A 22,417-nucleotide genomic window follows, 5' to 3' on the forward strand; every position below is an offset into this window, starting at 1 on the left:
CTCAGACTGAGGTGTTTATCTGCTCACTCTATTCAACAATCTGATGGAAAATCTCTGTTTACATGCTCACTACAAGTAATCCGATGCAAAATGACACGCATGCGTGGAGTAGCGCTTGGAGTACATGTTACTATGACGGCGAACATCCCGTGAGGTCCAGTCAGAGTGAGAGGAGTTTCCAGTTGGGACGCTTCAGTTTTTAATTGCTTTAAATTTATGTCAGACTCAGAAAAACGTCCTTCACATATACTTATAAAGGAAGCAGCGAGAGGAAGACGTCGTGCTCTGAGACACAGAAGCTGGACGTCCATCCCTTCATACCCCACCATCTTTTAAAGATCAGAGCATAAACCTCGTCTCCTCTGCAGACCAGTTTCTGCTCTGCCTTGCTGACCGGTATAAACTTTTGCCAGAGCCATTTATGAGCTCTCTGCTTTTGATATGATGCGACGTGCATGCGGAAAAAGTATTTACACCTTCCTTGGACTGTAATCAGATTCAGGCGTTTACATGGCTATTATTCTTCTATTTAACGCATTATTTACAGAATTACCCACCCAGTTCAATCAGATAGAAATTGTATTCGGAATGGTCTTGATGCGGAATACAATACAAATGGACTACACTATTCCGATTGAGGTGTTTACATGGACGTATTCTATTCTGATTGAACTGCTATCCAGTTTATTAAGGGATTATTAGGCTGCATGTAAATGTGGCTAATGCTGGTTCTAACTGAGGAAAAGGTGTTTCATGTGTTCATGATCAGGTGTGTATGAAGAGTGTGTGTGCAGCTGGGAAGGTGTAAGCAGTTATTACATGTCAACAGGACTTCATTGAGGCACTGAGAAGAGGTCAGAATGCTTGGATTGGTCTGACAGACACTAACACAGCCAATGTCTGGAAATGGGTGGACGGCTCAGCACCGACCACTGAGTAAGAGACCACTGATCTGAACTCATGATGGAGTTACTGACTTTTACTGCTCATTGCTCTAGTAAACACAGTGATACTCTGATCCTCTGTTTCAGATACTGGGGATCTGGAGAACCCAATGGAGTAAATGAACACTGTGTAATAATAAGCGAGGGCTCCAAGGCTGGAAAAAACTGGGCTGATTATCACTGTAGTAATTTGTTTGCTTGGATCTGTGAGAAAAGAATATTTGAATAGCTGCATGTTAACAGTTATAAGCAGCAATTTTTTATGTTTGCAGTATAAAGCAATGTGTTCCAGTAATAGGATCATTTTTTTTACTAACATAATGCATTACAGTTTAAATTCAACAGGTTTGGATAGTAATGGAATACATAAAAGCGTTATATAATCAGGATGCAAGGGTAAACTGTATTCCATTACAGTTCCAGTAAACAAGTTCAGTAATCAGATCACAGGCACATTATAAAAAACCAACCGGATTACATTCAAATGAAAATTTGTCACCTTTTGTCGATGAATATAAGATGTTTCAACTTGAAGAGTCTTTAAGTTGGGGAAGAAGTGTGTGTGTTGGGGGGGATTTATGAAGAAGAATCCCCAGCCCAGCAGCAGTTCATGGTCTTTTATTCAGCCAATCTATAGACATTTATGCATGTTATTTTTATTGGCATAACTAAGACCTGCATCATTTCCACAAAGATCATAGAGCATCTACACATTACGAGTCCAAACACAACGCACTAACATTTGGGAGCTGTGTCTTGCTGTTTTAACTTGTCACCTTTTTCACTGCTCACGAGTATACATGTCTAAACTCAAACTTATTATGCTTTATCTTTATATTTGAAACACTTCTACATATTTAGATTTGACCTTTTCACTAAATGTGAGATCTGTTTATGTGAATCATAATGTTTGTCTTGTGGTGGTAAAAATCTTCAAATTAATTATTTTTCTCTTGTCTTCATTTAATTATGTGACTCAAATTATCCAAAAGTAATGAAAAGTACTCAGATTGCATTACTTTAACAGATCAATTAAATATAGAAGCTGAACTGACATATTTTACTTGCAAGAGAATACAAGAGAACACATTTTTAAAGTAACCCTGTTGTGAATAAAAGATCTCAAAGGAAAATTCCAGGTTGATCTTTTGACTTTGCTATGATAAGCACAATCTCCCAAAAACTCACTTGACTTTTGCTCCATCAGGCTATCAGCCTCTGTTGCCTGCTCAATGAGCTAGTTAGCCAATCAGGCATCCAAACACCACAGAAAAGGTTTCAGTGTACCTTGATTTTTCAAACAGCATTTGGCTCTTTGACAATAATTTGACATGCATGGAGAGAAGAAGGCAATTCCTAAAGCCTTGGTGGAATGTATGGACATACAGTATATTACCCAGTAAACTCTTAAGCTGCTCACCAGTCCAGGTACCTTTTTGTGGGGAAAACAATTATAACATTGTTACAGGTTACAATCAACCCCAGAAATACTGGCACCCCTAATGTAGGCATTTTGTTGAGGGATCTTGTTTCAGTCCTTCCTGCAGGACATTACTATTGATGTTTCATGACTACTGGAAAAGATCTGTCTTATGGTGCTTTATGAAGCCATGCAGCCAGGACCAATCCATGCACAATGGAGGGATCTTTTTTCGCCTCCACTCTGATCCTTCTTGGGATTTTTTTTCTTTTGCTTTTACAAATTTGTCACAGAGGTTTTTCCACTTTTGATGGCAAACATTTGAAACACCAGTGTTTCACTAGATTTTCTCCAGTTTCTCTCCATGAGTTTAATACAATGTGCCTTTGTAATCTCTCAGCAATAAATCATAAAAGGTGTTGATACCGTTGTGCCTGCTCTACAAGCTACTCCTCAAAGTCATATTTTTTGGTTTCCTGGCCCACTTCTTTTGTTCCAACCAAGCACAGGCTTAATTTTTTCGTCTGAGGAGTTCGTTCAGCTGCCATGTGCGTGACACAGCAAGAAAAACCTCCTCATAACATCTGCAGTTGTTTGTTTCTTTGTAAGTACATCATATTGTTAGTGGTGTCATATTGGTGAGCGTTGTCTCTGCAAGAAATGTACTGAAATCTTGATGTATGGGTGAAATACACCCATTCATAATTTATATGAACTAAAAAGTGAAGATCATGCATTATATTTCAAAATAAGAACAAATTATAAAAATTAAAAGGTTCCTGAATTATCACTAACACCCCTAATATCAGGTATTATATAAGCTATTAAAGGTGGGCGTTGGGCTCATTTGTAGTTTAACTAATGTAACTTTTTTTATTTGGCTTCATCTCTAGTTCAGCTTAACGCTCAAACAAGACTTTAAACTTAAATGAAAGACGTACTGTGTGGGTCACCCTATTGACAGACATTACCTGTGGTAAAGAGTAAAATAATAATAATATTAATAATAATACACAAAGATTGACAGGCGGATTGGTGCTGGGTCAGCAGTGATGCGGGCTTTTTACCGGTCTGTTGTGGTAAAGAAAGAGCTGAGTCATAAGGCAAGGCTCTCGATTTACCGGTCGATCTACGTTCCCACCCTCACCTATGGTCATGAGCTTTGGGTAATGACCGAAAGAATGAGATCGCGAATACAAGCGGCCGAAATGACTTTCCTCCGCAGGGTGTCTGGACTCTCCCTTAGAGGTAGGGTATCTGGTTAGGATGCCTCCTGGACACCTCCCTCGGGAGGTGTCACAGGCAAGTCCACCTGGGAGGAGACCCCGGGGAAGACCCAGGACATGCTGGCGTGACTATATCGCCCAGCTGGCCTGGGAGCACCTCAGAATCCCCCTTGGAGAGCTAGTGGAAGTGGCTGGGGAAAGGTAGGTCTGGGCCTCATTGCTTAGGATGCCGAACCCCGGAGAAGCGGGAGATAATGGATGGATGGATGGGTGGGTGGATGGATGGATGGTTTATTGAATTTACGAGAGAAGTAACACACAGGGTGATCCACGCCAGAATCATCCTCTTGAAGTAAAACAGCGCCAGCACCCACAGCACTTGCATCTACCTCCAATTTGAAGAGCCTTATTATTGTGGATGGCATGCTGACGGTCTGAATTCAAAAAAATATTCTACAGTAAAAAGATGCCATTTTGATTACAGGAGATAATCCCTTCAGGTTCAAATATGATAACTTAGCCATTGCAAACTTTTTCATTCTTGATTTTGTGTTTCCGTAACCATTACTGTGCAGATTATTTGTGTTTGGGGGTCATTACCTCACTAAAAAGTCATCATCCAGAAGCAGACAAATTTTTGAGTAATATCACCTGGTACTTAGTGGAATTCAATGTTCATTACGCAGACTAATCTAATTGATAGGGAGCGGAATATTTTCAAATTTGTCCAATTGCTACATCACATACATTACTACACCATATGTTCCTGCCAGGATATGCCAACCTCAGTTTGGCAGAAAAACCATAACAGGTTCTTTTGGGTTTCAAATACCTGTCTGGCTTCTCTGTCGACCACTTTTTGTGCTGATTGTGTGTCGCCCTGCTCCTCCTCTTCTCTCCACCACTGGTTGGCAGTTGAATTCAAAAGGTAGCTGTGCAGCATCAGGATGAATATGGAGAATGTTCATTCCACACAGCAGGACCCTCCATCGTCCAGTGAGAATGTCAAAGGCATTTTCAACTACCATTCTTGCCCTGGACATCACCATCTGTCACTATAATGAAAGATATATCTCCTACAACCCCAATTCCAATGAAGTTGGGACATTTTGTAAAACATAAATAAATCCTTTTCAACCTATATTCAATTGAATACAAAGACAAGATATTTAATGTTCAAACAGATAAACTTTATTGTTTTTTGCAAATATTCACTCATTTTGAATTTGATGCCTGCAACACATTCCAAAGAAGTTGGGACAGGGGCAACAAAAGACTGGGAAGGTTGAGGAATGCTCAAAAAACACCTTTTTGTAACATTCCACAGGTGAACAGGTTAATTGGAAACAGAGCGTCATGATTGGGTTTAAAGGGAGCATCCCTGAAAGGCTCAGTCGTTCACAAGCAAGGATGGGGCGAGGTTCACCACTTTGTGAACAACTGCGTGAGCAAATAGTCCAACAGTTTAAGAACAAATTGTCTCAACGTGCAATTGCAAGGAATTTAGGGATTATCATCATCTACAGTCCATAATATCATCAAAAGATTCAGAGAATCGGTAGAAATCTCTGCAAGTAAGCAGCAGGGCAGAAAACCAACATTGAACGCCCGTGACCTTCGATCCCTCAGACGGCACTGCATTAAAAACCGACATCATTCTGTAATGGATATTCCCACATGGGCTCAGGAACACTTCAGAAAACCATTGTCAGTGAACACAGTTCATCGCTCCATCTACAAGTGCAAGTTAAAACTCTGCCATGCAAAGCGAAAGCCATAAAACAACAACACCCAGAAACGCTGCCGGCTTCTCTGGGCCTGAGCTCATCTGAGATGGACTGAGGCAAAGTGGAAAAGTGTCATGTGGTCTGATGAGTCTACATTTCAAATTGTTTTTGGAAATCATGGACGTCGTGTCCTCCGGGCCAAAGAGGAAAAGGACTGTCCGGATTGTTATCAGCACAAAGTTCAAAAGCCAGCATCTCTGATGGTGTGGGGGTGTGTTAGTGCCCATGGCATGGGTAACTTGCACATCTGTGAAGGCACCATTAACGCTGAAAGGTACATACAGGTTTTGGAGCAACATATGCTGCCATCCAAGCAACGTGTTTTTCAGGGACGTCCTGCTTATTTCAGCAAGACAATGCCAAGCCACATCCTGCACGTGTTACAACAGCATGGCTTCGTAGTAAAAGAGTATGGGTACTAGACTGGCCTGCCTGCAGTCCAGACCTGTCTGCCATTGAAAATGTGTGGCATATTATGAAGCACAAAATATGACAATGATGACGCCGGACTGTTGAGCAACTGAAGTTGTACATTAAGCAAGAATGGGAAAGAATTCCACCTACAAAGCTTCAACAATTAGTGTCCTCAGTTCCTAAACGCTTATTGAGTGTTATTAAAAGGAAAAGTGATTTAACACAGTGGTAAACATGCCCCTGTCCCAACTTCTTTGGAACGTGTTGCAGGCATCAAATTCAAAATGATTGAATTTTTGCAAAAAACAACAAAGTTTATCTGTTTGAACATTAAATATCTTGTCTTTGTAGTGTATTCAATTGAATATAGGTTGAAAAGGATTTGCAATTCATTGCATTTTGTTTTTATTTATGTTTTACACAACGTCCCAACTTCATTGGAATTGGGGTTGTAGATAAAAACACTGCAGAGTGAACATCCAGAGTGCTTTCCTCTATGCCTCCTCCAAGGGAGGAGTTACCTAAAACATATCCACCACTTGTCCCAAAATCCCCCACCTGCACACATATAAAATGATATCTGTGTGAAACCAGGACAATGGAGAAACGTCTTGTAGACAAACATAGAGATTTCCTGATCTTGTAGTTGGAAAAGAGACTTCCTGCTTTGATGGCTACGTGTTTGCCATCTAATGCACCAAAGTAATTTGGAAAATTCCACTTTTCCCAGAACCTCTCTGCAATGCTTAGCTACGTATCTTTGGTAGGAAATTATGATATCATTTTTCCTCAGTTGCCTTGCAGATGCACACAGCATTACTGACTGTTGAGATTCCTTAATGGTAGCTGAATGCCAGGTTTATGGAAGTCATCAGGTGCACCTAATGTGCAAAAAACTTTGTTAACAGAATAATAACGCAGAATGACGTTTGATTAAAAAAATGGCCAAGACAGTAATTACTTTACAGTTGAGAAGTAAAAAAATGGTGAAAAACCCTTTGGGACCACTTTGTGAAATACAACAAAAATACATGCCAAGTGATTCAGGCGGAGGCAGCCAAAAAGACTGGAAGTGTGTCTCAGTAATGTCTTTCCACCCTTCTGCCTGGAGATCTTCATTCCTGCAGTTACAACTCCAGCCCAAAGTAGACTTACAAAGGCAATTATTAGATGGATTATTAGGACTGGTGCTAAAGTCTGCAGGAAGGTAAATGTCCAGGAGCATGGCGGATGACCAGGAGTCATTCCTGTAGTTAAACATATATCCTACAATTTTCTTTGATAATTGTGCTTATTGCTTATAATATCTAACTCCTCCCCACAGCAAGCAAAGTGTGCTACAGGGCTGTCCTGGCTGGCCATCTCACCACTTAAGACCCCTAACAATGACTTCATTTGGACTGAAAATGTCTGAGGAGAGTGAATCTACCTATTCAGCAAAACTACAGGTGGACTTCTCCTTCTTCCATGGTATGTCTGATCCATGATCCATTTGGCTTTTCTTCCAGGTGGCCTTTGATGCATTTGCTAGGTGGCATTTTACGCACTTGCTCTCTGGGTAGCACTGCAGCTCTACTAGTCTCTCCTGTCACTGAGCTGTGATGCAGTACATTCAGGGGTCGACCAATGCTTCGCAAAGGTGATCCAAAGGTGATCTTTGCTCGAAGTCAGGTGAGCATGGCTACTTAAAAGCACTGCGAGATCACGTGACGCGCTCATGGGTCCGCACGCATGTTGACGGCGCTCCGCGACCCCAGCCCTTTTTAGTGGATTTATTTTCATGTATATTCATTTTGGCACTATTTTCGGACGATAAAACTGACTCTCCTTCATGGCCTCCACTCGAAAACAGCTTAACCTGACTCCAACGTCCTCTCCAACAAAGAAGAAACCGAAGCAAAACGACTCCGCGGATCAAGCTAACATGGCGCCTACAGCGGACACCATAGCCAAATTGGAGAGCATCCTGAAAAATGAGTTAGCAGCTTTGAGGGCGGACTTCTCCTCTCATATGAGCACAGTGCATTCGATGTGTTCGAAATTCGACCAGTTAATGGGCGAACAGAGAGTACAGAAGAAAACCCTCAACGATCATGCTCGCCGACTGGAAGGTCTCGAGCAACAGGTGGTGGACCTGCAGGACCGCAGCAGGCGCAATAATCTCCGGTTAGTGGGGCTACCTGAGGGAGCCGAAAAGGACGACCCGGTAGGCTTCATTAGGCGATCGCTACAGCAGTGGTTTCCATCGCTAACGGGTAAAGAACTGGAAGTCGAGCGGGCTCATCGCATATACAGCAAGACAAGCACTGACCGGCAGAAACCGAGAATCTTCATGTTTAAGCTCCTCCGCTACGGCGATAGAGATCTGATCCTACGCGAAGCGAAGAAGCACGGGCCGGTAAGATTCAATGGCGGATCCACGCTAAGCCCTTTCCCCTGACTTTTCTCCTTTTACGCCCAAGAAGCGGAGCTCCTTTACTGCGGTTCGGAGGGAGATGAGAGAGGCAGGCATTCAGAACTTTCTCATTTTTCCAGCGACCTTGAAGGTCTTAATCAACGGAGAAGTTAAATTGCTGAATGATCCAGAAGAAGCCCGCAAGCTTCTCGACTCTCACCTCCGACCGATCGATTCAGATATGGCGGCCCCTTAAGTCTGTACACAACACCGCAATTTGAGAGGTAGCTGTGACTGAGGATTTGTTTTCGGTTTGCTAACCATGTGTCGGGGACCAGTAGGTAGAAACTCGAGTGGTTTGTATAATTCCTGTTACCCCATTGTTCCGACATGTTTCACCCGCTGTTAATGTGAATTGTTAAAATAGAGCGGTTTTCATGTTTTCAATTTGTATCAGTGGATGCCTTTACTACCTTGTTTGTATAATTGCTGATAAGCAAAAGGGCTGGGGTCAGCGTCCTTGATGTGTATAGACCAATGTGGTTGACACGGATTGCTGAAGGGGAGGGAGGCATACCTGGACTATTAGTCTGTCCAGGCTGCAGTAGTTTTATGGGATGGGTTTTCTTTGGGATTCTGTTGTTATTGGGGTGGGTTTGGGGGAGGGTTCCTGACAGACTCCAGTTTAATTATGTAGTTTGTTCTACTTGTGCTTTTTGGGAAGCGGTCATGTTTACGGTGCAGTTAATATTCGATAGCTATGACTGACCTAAATATCCTAAGCTGGAATGTTAACGGTCTGAACGACGCTCATAAATGTACGAGCTGCTTAGAATTACTGAGACGGAAAAAGATTGATATAGCCCTAATTCAAGAATCACATCTAAAAGAAGAAGATGTTTACAGATGCAATAATACATTTTATGAAGTGATTTCTCACTCTGCTGCGGGCAGTAAAACTAGGGGAGCGATGATTATGATACGTAGAACATTACAGATCTCTATATTGGAGAAAGGCGGTGATACTGAGGGTAGAATAGCTCACATTAAGACTTTGGTCGCTAATAGAAAGATCGCGTTCTTGTCTGTTTATGCCCCCTCCACTGGAGATCCAAGTTTCTATTCTACGTTATCTGCTTATCTTTTGAACTTGTCAGACTGTGAGGTGGTGCTAGGGGCAGATATGAATGCAGTTATGACGCACAACTTAGATCGGTCCGGAAAAAATGAATCTTATTTGCAGAAGATGTGTGCAGATAAACTCAGACAGTGCATATTTTCATCCTCTCTAGTAGATTGTTGGCGCTCTCTAAACCCATCCCTGAAGAAATATACATTTTTGTCGTCTAGGCATAGGACATACTCTCGAATAGACTATATGTTTATATCTAGAACTCTTCTTCCATTAGCTCCCATGGCTGATATTTGGGTTATGACTCTTTCAGACCATAATAGTAACTTTCTTAGACTAGTTATAACGCCTAAGCCACCACGGGCACCACGTTGGCGCTTTAATACCAAATTATTACAAGATAAAGATTACTGTGCACAGTTCAAAAATGAATTAAAGGAGTTTATTACAATAAATCAGGGCTCGGTGGATGATCCACGTATACTCTGGGATGCGGTAAAGGGTCTCATCAGAAATAATTCAATATCGTATGCTTCATGGAATAATAAACAACGCCTTAAAAAGATATCTGATCTGGAAGCGCAGTTAACATCTCTAGAGAACTCTAATCAGACTCTATATTCGGACGATACAGTAAAAGAAATTTTTGTTATAAAGCAAGAACTCAATCAGTTACTTAGACATAAGGCAGAATTTCTTATACAAAGATCAAGGCAAAATTATTACTTTCATGGAAGTAGGCCAAGCCACTTACTGGCTCTGAGATTGCGTAGTAACGAGAAATTTGCTAATATTTCGGCTATTAAATCTACATCCGGTGAGATCATGTCGGACGAAGCCGATATTAATGAAACATTCCGGTCTTTCTACTCAGAACTATACACATCTGAAGTAAACTCAAAAAATGACGCCACTTTATCCTTTCTTTCCTCCCTTAACCTACCACACATCACAGACTCTGAGGCAAACTCACTAGCTGAACCAATAACTCTCGACGAATTAAAATCTGCACTTCAAGGTATGAATAAAGGCAAGTCACCCGGTCTAGATGGAATCCCCAACGAATTTTATTTAACTTTCTGGACTGAGTTGGGCCCTCTTCTATTAGAAATGATTCTATATTCCATTGAAAAAGGTTTTTTTCGTCAACAAGTTAACATGGCTGTTATATCTGTTCTTCTAAAGAAGGATAAAGATCCTACTTCATGTGCTAGTTATCGCCCACTCTCCTTAATAGGCTCTGACATAAAATTATATGCTAAAGTTCTGGCTTGCCGATTAGAGACATATATGACTAAATTGGTCCAGCAAGATCAAACTGGTTTCATTAAATCGCGTAACGCTTCAGACAATCTTAGGCGCTTATTACATATTATTCACTCCTCGGAACAAACAGATTCCCATCATGCAGTTTTTTCCTTAGATGCTCTTAAAGCGTTTGATAGGCTTGAATGGAATTATTTATGGCTGGTCTTAGAAAAAATGGGGCTCGGTTCGAATTTTATTGACATGATTAAAGTTCTGTATTTCAACCCAACAGCAGTTATTTTAACAGGACGAACTTGCTCACAACCATTTCAGTTAAGTAGAGGGACCCGTCAGGGCTGCCCCCTCTCTCCTCTACTATTTGCTTTGTCCCTTGAACCCCTCGCACAGGCCGTCCGCCAGTCGACATTGATCTCACCGATAATTATTAACAACACGCTTCACCACATATCCCTATATGCAGACGATATTTTATTATATGTGGATAAACCAAACAGCTCCATCACTCATATATTGACCCTCTTTGACAATTTTAGTCTTTTCTCTGGGTATAAGATTAATTGGAATAAGTCTTGCTTTCTTCCAATTAATTTCGACCCTAGTGCTGAGAAACTTCCTAGTATTATCCCGGTTGTCACCTCCTTTAAATATCTTGGAATAAAAATTTTCCCGTCTTTAACTGACGTTGCAGCGAAAAATTTTAATGGCATCTTATCTAAGATAGACGCCGATCTCGCTAATTGGTCTCATTTTCCTAATTCCCTGCATGCACGTGTCTCTGCAGTTAAGATGAATGTCCTTCCTCGCATTAATTTTTATTCATATATGATCCCTCTTTCTCTGCCAGTTGGGTTCTGGGATAAACTTAAATCTAAATTGTCTCATTATATCTGGAATGGGAAACGGCCACGCATCAAACAGTCAACTCTTCAGCGTAGTAAACTGGAGGGAGGCCTCTCTCTACCAAATTTCAAACTATACGCCCAAGCCTTTGTTCTACGTCCACTGGCAGTGTGGTTTAACTCAAATCTCTGTACCTCATGGCGACCCATCGAAGAAATGCTTGTTGCACCACACACCCTTGAGGACTTGTTATTTAGTGGCATATCTATTAGACAATGTAAGCTACGCTTTGGCCCCATAATATCATATTTGATATCCACATGGAGAGCCGTCGAGAAAATGACTGGATCAGTTGTTAAATGGCATCGGCATTCCCCGCTTTTCCGCAATTATAATCTTCTCTCCGCTAATGCTCCCTTATGCTGCCCGCAGTGGTCTCAGAAGCACATTAAAAAAATTTGTGATTTATACAATGATGAAGGCCTAAAATCTTTTCACGACCTTCAATCTCAATTTAACATACCAGCTACTTCTTTTTTTATGTATTTACGCATTAGATCAGTACTCCACGCAAATGGGATTCTAGTTAACGCCAATCTACCCATACACCCTTTGCGTAAACTAATTTTGCAGAGTGACCTTACCCCGAATTCAGTATCCAACATTTATTCCTTTCTACTAAAATCTACTTATACTGCTCTGGGTATTATCCCAATATGGGAAAAAGACCTAGACACAGATTTACAAGACATCCCGACCGAACATATCTGGGGTCTAACATTTATATCCTCTAAAAACCCGAATCATCAAGTAATTCATTGGAAATTTATACATAGAGCATACTTAACTCCTTTAAAGCGATATCATATGCACCTGACCAGCTCTCCCCTGTGTGATTCATGTTCCCTAGGGGAACTAGGGACTTTTATGCACTATTTTTGGTACTGCCCATCACTATCAGCATTCTGGAATCAGTTTACATCTGACACATCAGAGTTGATTGAGAAAGACTTCCTTTTAACTCCGGACTTATTCTTTCTAAACAACATCTCAAGCCTCAACTTGTCACTATGGCAGAGAAATCTACTGCTTGCAGCTCTTACCGCGGCAAAACTTCTACTGATCAAACGCTGGAACCCTACATGTAAACTACACAGAACTGCTTGGATTCAAACATTATTGGACATAATATCTATGGAACTTTCTACAGCTCGTATACACGGGGCTAAGGCCAGGACTCTGGGAAGATGGCATGACGCCTTTGAGAAGGTGAAACTGCTTCTTTTGCACAAGTGAACTCTCAAGACTCTGGAGATTGATGGCAGCAATGTTCTCTTATATGTGACTGTATATTGTTTTGTTTGGGGGGGGGGTCTGTCAGTAGGGGAGGTGGGAACCAGGAGGGTTGGGGAAAGAAAAAAAGGAAAAGAATCAATAAAACAATTGTTCACAAAAAAAAAAGCACTGCATAGTTTAGCTGATGTTAGCAAAACTAGCATTGTTTAGTGCTCTGGTAAAATGAAGTGTCTAGCACACTCTCCTTAGTCTGCAGCTGGCATAGCTAAAGAACCATCCACTCTGTAAGAACTGCCCTGGCAGTAAGAAGTTACAAATCAAAAACTAAGAATATGTTTCACCGAACCCTAAAAACACAAACTAAATTAGTTTCAGCTTATTAACCAATTAATAAACAGGTATTTTAATAATAAAAAACCCCCTTAACTGTGGTTTGTTTTTTTTCCATACTGTCTGCCACCTCCCTAAAGACACTGAATCTAACTTGGCCACCCTGTTGTAAACATTCTGGCTATGCCCCTCTTCCTACTCACAACTTTATGACTATACCGTGACTTTCTGTGCAAAAAAAAAAAGTTCATTAATTGACCCTGTGACATTACTAAGTCATCTCAGATTGAGCGTGGAAGCAGGGTGGAGAGACAGACTTCCTTTTATTTATTTATGACAGACTAATAAAGAGAACAAACACAGTTCCGCTTTTCAGCGCTGATAACTCGAATTCTTAGCTGGGACTTTTCAGTCTTTAGATTTTCTTCCTGTGCCTCTACTGGTCTCCTTCTCTCTCTGCGCTTTCCTCCCTACTGAGAAGAGACTAGGCTATAAATACAACCCCAATTCCAATGAAGTTAGGACATTTTTTAAAGCATAAATAAAAACAGAATACAATGATTTGCAAATCCTTTTCAACCTATATTCAATTGAATACACTACAAAGACAAGATATTTAATGTTCAAACGGATAAACTTTATTGTTTTTTGCAAATATTCACTCATTTTGAATTTGATGCCTGTAACACGTTCCAAAGAAGTTGGGACAGGGGCAACAAAAGACTGGGAAAGATGAGGATTGCTCAAAAAACACCTCTTTGGAACATTCCACAGGTGAACAGGTTCATTGGAAACAGGTGAGTGTCATGATTGGGTATTAAGGGAGCATCCCTGAAAGGCTCAGTCGTTCACAAGCAAGGATGGGGCGAGGTTCACCACTTTGTGAACAACTGCATGAGCAAATAGTCCAACAGTTTAAGAACAAAGTGTCTCAACGTGCAGTTGCAAGGAATTTAGGGATTTCATCATCTACAGTCCATAATATCAAAAGATTCAGAGAATCTGGAGAAATTTCTGCAAGTAAGCAGCAAGGCAGAAAAAAAACAACATTGAATGACCTTCGATCCCTCAGGCGGCTCTGCATTAAAAACCGACATCATTCTGTAACGGATATTACCACATGGGCTCAGGAACACTTCAGAAAACCATTGTCAGTGAACACAGCTCAACACATTTAATCCATCAGTGCAGTGAAACACTAACAAACACACTAGTGAACACACACTCTAGGGGGCAGTGAGCACACTTTTCCAGAGCAGTGGCATGCCCTATCCACGACACCCAGGGAGCAGTTGGGGGTTAAGTGCCTTGCACAAGGGCACTTCAGTCCTGTCAGCTTAGGGGATCGAACTGACAACCTTCCAGTCACAAGGCTGGTTCCCCAATCTCCAGCCCATGACTGCCCCCCAACAAAGCATTATCCATTTTAATTGTTACCAAAAGTAGCAAAGTTAGCAACATTGTCATTTATTGTTCAAAATCTTAGTCTCTCTTTTACTTAATGCAATTGCATTATGTTTGTTATTAAAAAACAAACAAACAAAAAAGCAAGTAAGTCAGACGATGATGAGCTGTTTCACTGGATGAATCTAAGAATTACATGAAAACGAAACCAGAGACACACCATCACAACAGGCACACGGTTTGGAGAAAATTGGGGGCAGATCTAGAATGTTCCAAGGACGTCCGGGGGTCTAGTTCATAAAGTGCACATCACTATTCTGGAGGTGAACTTTGTGAGCTACATTTACCAGTGAAACAGTCACATACTTGTAAAGACTTAGACATTGACAAAGTTATTTATATTTCAACCACAGCATATTGGAGTGGAAATTAATTAATGAGTATGAGCTCAAAATGCACACTTTCAGCTTTAAGTGTGTTTAAACTGGATGAACAGTGTAGGAATTATAACCATCTTAGACCACCTGACTTAAAAATTATAAAATGCAGCTACATTCTTTTGGAAGTTCTTTACTGAAATAGTAAATTCAACTGTTGATATAGACAAACAAATACACATTTACACTCACCAGCCACTTTATTAGGTACAGTTCAGTTGCTCGTTAACACAAATAGTTAATCAGCCAATTACATGGCCACAACTCAATGCATTTAGGCATGTAGAGGTGGTCAAGACAACTTGCTGAAGTGCAAACCGAGCATCAGAACGGGGGAGAATGGTGATTTAAGTGACTTTGGAAGTGGCATGGTTGTTGGTGCCAGACGGGCTGGTCTGAGTATTTCAGAAACTGCTGATCTACTGGGATTATCACACACAACCATCTCTAGGGTTTACAGAGAATGGTCTGAAAAAAGAGAAAATATCCAGTGAGCGGCAGTTGTGTGGACGAAAATGCCTTGTTGATGTGAGAGGTGTACCTAATAAAGTGGCTGGTGAGTGTATCGTGTTATTTTATCAACGTCACTGTATTTTGTAATATAAGACTTATTCTGATATCTGAGTGTATATTGGTTGATTAGATAGATAGATAGATAGATAGATAGATAGATAGATAGATAGATAGATAGATAGATAGATAGATAAACAGTAAAATAGACAGACAGAAAAATACATAAATTGATGATTCATAGATAAACAGACATTTAAATAGGCGTGCAGAATGATAGATAGACAGTTCTCCTTCTTCTAATGGACCAGTAGAGGGGGCTGAAAAATATGCAGGAAAAGATGGGCTACAGTCAGCAAATGTAAACTTAGAAAGTGCACCTATATGGCAGGTGTTTCTGATAATATGGCCAATGACAGTAGATACAGTGTAAGAATACCTAATAACCTGGAAACTCAGTGCCCGGTCCAGACAGTCCTGCACCGGAATAAAGCTGCTTAGCAGATTAATACTATGTCCTGGATAAGCCCCCAAATATTACGACCCCACATTTTGTCTAGGGTGCTGTGAGATCAGTAATATGGCATTAAAATACTGAGCTGGTGATGATGCATTAAAAACTTAAGGAGCAGATGAATAAAGCTTTTGAAGCCATTTTATTAAAAACACCCAATAAAACTGGTGTACAATGATACCTAGTACCACACCAGAGGAGTCAAACTGGATGGTAATAAAGAAAAAAACAAAACAAAACTTGACCACGCTTGCTTACTCTGAAACAGAAAGTACTTAGCTAATCTAAAAGAAAGGAAACGAAAGCTAACTACTCTACACTTCCCTGGCCAGTAACCAAAAGAGAGAGATTTTTTTTTGTTTTTGTAATGTCCTCTTTGTGTTGGTGTCCTACATCTCTGTGTTGATTTCATGGCCTCCTGTAGCATCGGCACTCTCATAGATTTCCCCCAGCAATCTAGAAAACACCCCAAATCTCTAAACAACTAACTGGATTACTGCATCTCTGTCTGTAGAAGCACTGCTGTGTTGCACTTGGCTTATATAATCAGTGGTAACTGTTATAGCGGTTTTAGTTTAGAAAGTGGCCAAATTATTAAAAATACATTTAAACACTAAAAACTGTTTCAGAGTTGTGGTACTTACTGTCCTACGCTAGTACATTCAGGAGATTTTATATTGAAATCTGGGTTTAGTTTCTAAGTGTTTGATGATTCTGAAACCACAACACAAATGTCCATTTTCGTGTTGCAGTTCCAGAAGATAGAACAATGATACCCACCTACCACTCCCAACCCCAACCCACTGCCATAACTGTGTACCCTGTTCTTCCTGTTAGTGGTCCAAATTGTTGTTGATTTAATAAAACTTCTTTCTGCTTTTTTTCACCCCTGACTGAGTACCCCCAATAAACAAACAAAAAAAAACAAGGAATGAACTTAAACGGATTTGGAGAATCAGTACACCACTACTAGTTCACACATACACTCACCGGCCACTTTATTAGGTAAAGTAAAAGGTTGGGTGCTAGTTAAAGGTTGGATTTTAAAGGTTTATTTGGTGCTAGTAAAAGGTTGGACCCACTTTTGCCTTCAGAACTGCCTTAATTCTTCGTGGCAGACTTTCAACAAGGTGTTGGAAACGTTCCTCAGAGATTTTGGTTGGTTATTTTCGTTAACACAACTGATCCTCACTGGATATTTTCTCTTTTTTTTGGACCATTCTCTGTAAACCCTAGAGATGGTTGTGCGTGAACATCCCAGTAGATCAGCAGTTCCTGAAATACTCAGAACTGCCCATCTGGCACCAACAACCACGCCACATTCAAAGTCACTTAAATCACCTTTCTTCCCCATTCTGATGCTCAGTCTGCACTTCAGCAAGTTGTCTTGACCACCTCTACATGCCTAAATGCATTGAGTTGCAGCCATGTGATTGGCTGATTAGCTATTTGCGTTAACAAGCAATTGAACAGGTTTATCTAATAGAGCTAGGAAAGCTCAAACTGGAACCTAAGTCTTATGTCCTGTTCCTGAAGACCGTTTTGTGATTTTCTTGCTCAGGCACCTAAACCTGGCAACAGATGAGCTGAATCAGGTGTGTCTGAGCAGGAAAATAACCAAACTGCGCTGGACACCAGCATTCCATGACCACAGGTAAAGGACCTTATATTAGGAACATTAATAGAAAATCAGCCCTAATCAGAAAGAACTCACAAAGACAAAACCCAGGAGGAATTTTTGTTCACAGAACATTACACACACGTTCTATTAATGTTTTATGTTTTTTTTTTTTTTTTTGTGGAAAGATTCCCTGAAAACATCTTCATGTAAGATAATCTGTTGCCCTGACAACATCCTTAAATCAGCCTGTGAATGTGGCAGTCAAAATGTTATGTCTCAGTTAACATGTAACCTGAACTGAATATCCTTAAAACGTTCACTGAACATTAAGTTAAAAAGTTTTCTTTAAGCTTATGAGAACCTGGAGATAATATTAGCCAAAGTTATCAGAACATTCCTTATTAGCTGGGACAAACAAGACTCAAGTGAAAGCAATGATTTTAGAAAGGATCCAGGGTGATGCTACCGTAGAATGGATAGAATGGATGCTACCCTAGAACGGACAGTTTCCCAGGCTATTGACATTGTTTTGGCTTTTGCAAGGGCGCTGTGAGTGGGCTGACACCCTTTTTGTGGAAAAGCATGACTTTGTGTAATACACTCATGAGTGACGTATCTTCTCTACTTACAGTGTCTCACCCTCAGATGTCAGACGATGATGTAGTTTAGGATATTCAATAACTTTAGCTGCTCAGCCTATCTTGCTCAAAATCTAGACATTGGTTGCTAGCTATCTCTTTCCTTATATAGGCAAACATGAAAAGGGTAGCAGCATAACAGCCTATTTACAAACTAAAGCACATGCCTACATTATTTTCCATGTAGCATTCCCCAGATTCTACCACTGTCATCATATAATTCACACTCTATCCATCTACCTGCTAAAATATAATGGGAAACTAATCAGATCAGAGCAGCCCAGTCGTGGTCCTGGTGATCTATCACCCTGCAGAGTTCAGATCCGGCTCTAATCCAACACACCTGATCCAGGTCATGAAGGCCTTCAGTGGAGTCTGAGTGTTAGAGTTGGGTGTGTTGGATCTGAATTCTCCAGGCTGGTAGATCTTCAGGATCAGGATCTCTGATGTTTCTCCTCCAATACAGCATACAACACAGTCAAAAAACACCAGAGTAAGAAAGGGGAAGTGGATTTTTCAACTGAAAGAAATCTCGGTTGCTTCATTCTCAACTTCCTATCCAGAGTTCATGAATCATACCACCCACACAGACATGCACACACACGCGGACAGACAGTCACCCTGAAAGCTGGAGTAGATTAGGTACCACTTAAAAGTGGTACTGATACATGAGAGCTAATTTTCATATCAAGATCAGGATTAGTGAGGAGGCCAGAATGGACGTGAGAGAAGATGTGAATAAAATATCAATAAGAGCTGCAGAGAAAATTCCTCTTCCGGATAACAGCTGTAACGTGTATGAAGAAATGAAAGGAGGTCGTGTGGAGTGTCAGATAAGAAGAAACAACAAGAAACAGCAAAGTTCAGGTGCATATGTTCTCTCTTTCTCTCTTATACACACACAAACACAAATTCTCTGATGGTTTATCATTTACACTGAGGGTGTAATATGAACACATTCTTCAGAATGAACAGGCATGGGTTTCTAAACAGAGAAGAATACAAATACAAATATACATTTGCATTCATGACTTTTTGCTTTAAAATATGTTCATTTATAGCTGGAAGATGAGCTGATGTTGAGTCCTGTGCCGAGTGCATTTGGAAAGCATACAATATTATGTAGGGGAGAAATCAGCGTGGGATTTTTTACACACTAGTTTGGAACAATATAAGCTTCATCATGAGGTCATAAACATTGCATAACTGTGAGTGTCAGTACAGATGTGCAGCAGTTTTCTCAAAATAGAGGTTGTTGTGTCACTGGTCTTGGGGCAAAAATCTAACGTATACTGGAAAGAAGAGTTACAGCCTCATACGACACTGACCTTTTGAATATAGCTTATGAAATATGAAAGTTATGAAGAATATAATGAAGTGGTCTCAAGGAATTTAAAAGGTTAAACATAATTAGATAAAATACATTTATGATATTGTAGTGATATTGCAGTTTTTCATCATGCCAAGAAACTACAAACAAAACAAATGGTGGCTCAGTTCCATTGGAACTGAGCCACCATGGAACTAAGTCCAGGGTCTGCTGGTCCTGGCCCGGAGACTCTGCAGTCTCCTCCGTGATGGCAGCAGGCTGAATAAGCCGTGTAGTGTGTGAGTGTGATCACCTGTCATGCAGATGGCTTTACACACTGTCCGGAAACTTCCTTGATTGATATAAAGTAGAGTGGAGAATTACTGGGGTGATTTTAGTTTGTTTTTGAATAGGTTGGTTATTTAAATATTGCACATTTTACCCCCACCAGGCCCAACGTCCCCCCTCCTCTGCTCAATTAACCCTGCCTGGGGGCAAATTGTGCCAACTTTTTTTAATGGGTCATACTTCTAAATCCATAGTAGCTGAATGTATTTTTTTATTTCTGTGGATGCACAACAGTCCTAAATATACATAGTACTTATTGTCTGGAATAAATGCGCAGTTGTTTTCATGTAAAATCATGAATTACAAAGTTGGCTTATTATATTCTGTTCTCCCCCATGTGTCAGCTACTCGCGTTTCCAATGTTAGGGTCCAAAACACAGAGCAAGTTGGTTATTTAAGCTTTCTAAAATTGTTTATGGAGCTTGATTTTATTTGTTTGTAGCATAGCTAGATGATGCTTCCTTCTTGTCTTAGATACCTGTTGCAGATATATAGGCAACATAAGCTCAGCCAATCAGATCTGTGCATTATGATGAACACTGAGACTGGAGTGAGTGTCGCACACAGGGGAGGGATGGAGGAGAAGCAAATGTTGAAATATGACTGAATTGTACTTTATTTGATTTGACATTCAGTTGTTGACTATAAGATGTTGACATACCAACTAGGCTACTTCAGTAAACAGTATATGGCACTAAATCATGACGCAAGTTATAATGATGTTCCGGACGTTTGCTTGAGGAAATCTTCTCTGAATATACTATTTTATTTTTTTTAAAGACCCCTGTTTTACACGGAAATTTAACTAACTAGTGTTATTGTTACATGCTAGATATACTGTGTTGAATGTTTTAACCATATTTGTGAGTTTTGCAGCTTGACATTTTTTCTGCTCTGTCTAATACTCACTTGCACAAATTGAATATTTACTGCTATTGTCTTGTTTAACTGTTATTGTTGTTAATGTTGCTTTAATCCTACTGCTACTCATAATAATGAAATTATTTTAATGATATCATTGTTTAGTTTAGTCTGAGTACAAGAACTATTTAACAAACAAATATCAAGTCTTTCTCTGTTGATTTCATTTTTCATAGCTTATTAAAATGAATTAGAATCAAGACATAAAACTGCTAGACAGACAGTTCTCAGCACAACCGTGATACCAACAGCAGGTGCATATTATGTATAGAAATAATTAATACAATGTGTTACACTGATACGTTTGTATAATTTATTCTATATAGTGCCCTTAAGGTGGACAATTACTTACTGTGATGCTTCAGTGTTGCTGCTCTTTTGTTACAGCACATGAAAAACTTATGAGCAGATGCCTCAGGCTGACTACAGTGTGTCTCGGGCTGCTGTGTGTTCTCCTGATGACTGCCGTCACACTGCTGTATGCCAGGCTTACTGAACAGAGTAACCTGTTACAGAACACTAACACCAAACTTTCCTACTTGGGTAAGTAAACACATTTAAACCATGATGAATTAAGTTCTTATTGCTAAAAACAAACAAAAAGAGCAAATACACACACATAGAATGCTGGTATGACTGGGTAGCCAAATGAACAGATAAATGAATGAATCTGCAGATGGGCAGACATGCAGAGAAACTAAAGAGCTAGGTTGCTTACTTGGTCACTTGCTGTAAGTTACTCAGACTTGAAGAGAGACACTGAGGGAGATTTTTAGTGAATTGCATTGGCTCGAATTTGCATTAGTGTGTAATGGGCAGCACTACATTTTGAGTAATGACTTCTAGAGTTTACTGCTTTAGAGCTGACAAGAGTTTAATAAGTCACTATTATTTTAACTTGTACCACATGTTACAATTCACAATGAACATGTAACAGTTCATTCTTTCCACCAAACTCTTGTGAAGTTGGGCAGGTTTTCAGATTTACAAATATGCTACGGTATGTTGCAAACTTTTTCAGAGGGAGGTATTCTGAGCACAATTGCAGTTGCTAAGCTTTAAGACCCCTTAAGACCACCTTGCCAGTATACCTGTTGTGCGTTGGATGTTACAGATGTTATAGCTGAGCATGAACACAAATAAACAGTATGTGGATAGTGCTGGGCTTGACTATAGCCCTACCTAGAACCAATAGGAATCAAATGTTGCCAATTAAAGTCTAATAAGATCTGAATTTACATAACAGTATGTGCTCAATAATCTGCATAACATAGTGTTTCTTTCGCAGTATTACAACTAGTATGTGATTTTCATGTAACAGCCCCAACTGTATTAACAGTATTAATAACAGGACAGAATTGAAAAGGCTGAGTACTATTAAGTTCTGCCTGTTGAAGTTTTACCTGAATCGGTTTTTCACGTTTTCTCACATCACTAGTATAAATGGAAAACTTGGCTTTAATAATATTGATGAATGTTCTTCATATTTTTTAAATATGGTTTGTCTGGTTGGTTGGCTCGAAACCCAGGTGCTCTCACTAAAATGCTCCCTCAGGATGCATTGTTGCATAACAAACGGGCTCTCCCAGCTTTTCTATTATACATTTTCAAATGTAAAATACTATGTATACTACGGCTTGGCTCAGAGATGTGCCTCCATAT

At 40.1% G+C, this 22,417-nt stretch overlaps 1 protein-coding gene across 4 annotated transcripts in view; it reads left to right on the forward strand.

The window, feature by feature from the left end:
* Window positions 1-22,417, forward strand: part of LOC108414319 (CD209 antigen-like protein D) — a 38,613-nt gene that overhangs the window by 11,305 nt on the left and 4,891 nt on the right. For 3 of the 4 annotated variants that reach the window (XM_037532630.1, XM_037532629.1, XM_037532627.1), the window contains 2 exons: window positions 830-936; window positions 1,032-1,886. In XM_037532630.1, the coding sequence (XP_037388527.1) occupies window positions 830-936; window positions 1,032-1,173 (249 nt within the window). In that variant the 3' untranslated portion in view covers window positions 1,174-1,886. Of the gene's footprint in view, window positions 1-829; window positions 937-1,031; window positions 19,045-21,142; window positions 21,299-22,417 lie in introns of those variants that run through there. The other variant, XM_017687170.2, reaches the window with a different exon arrangement.

This window comes from Pygocentrus nattereri, chromosome 22 (genome assembly GCF_015220715.1).
Source record: "Pygocentrus nattereri isolate fPygNat1 chromosome 22, fPygNat1.pri, whole genome shotgun sequence".
In the NCBI taxonomy this organism is placed as follows: domain Eukaryota; kingdom Metazoa; phylum Chordata; class Actinopteri; order Characiformes; family Serrasalmidae; genus Pygocentrus; species Pygocentrus nattereri.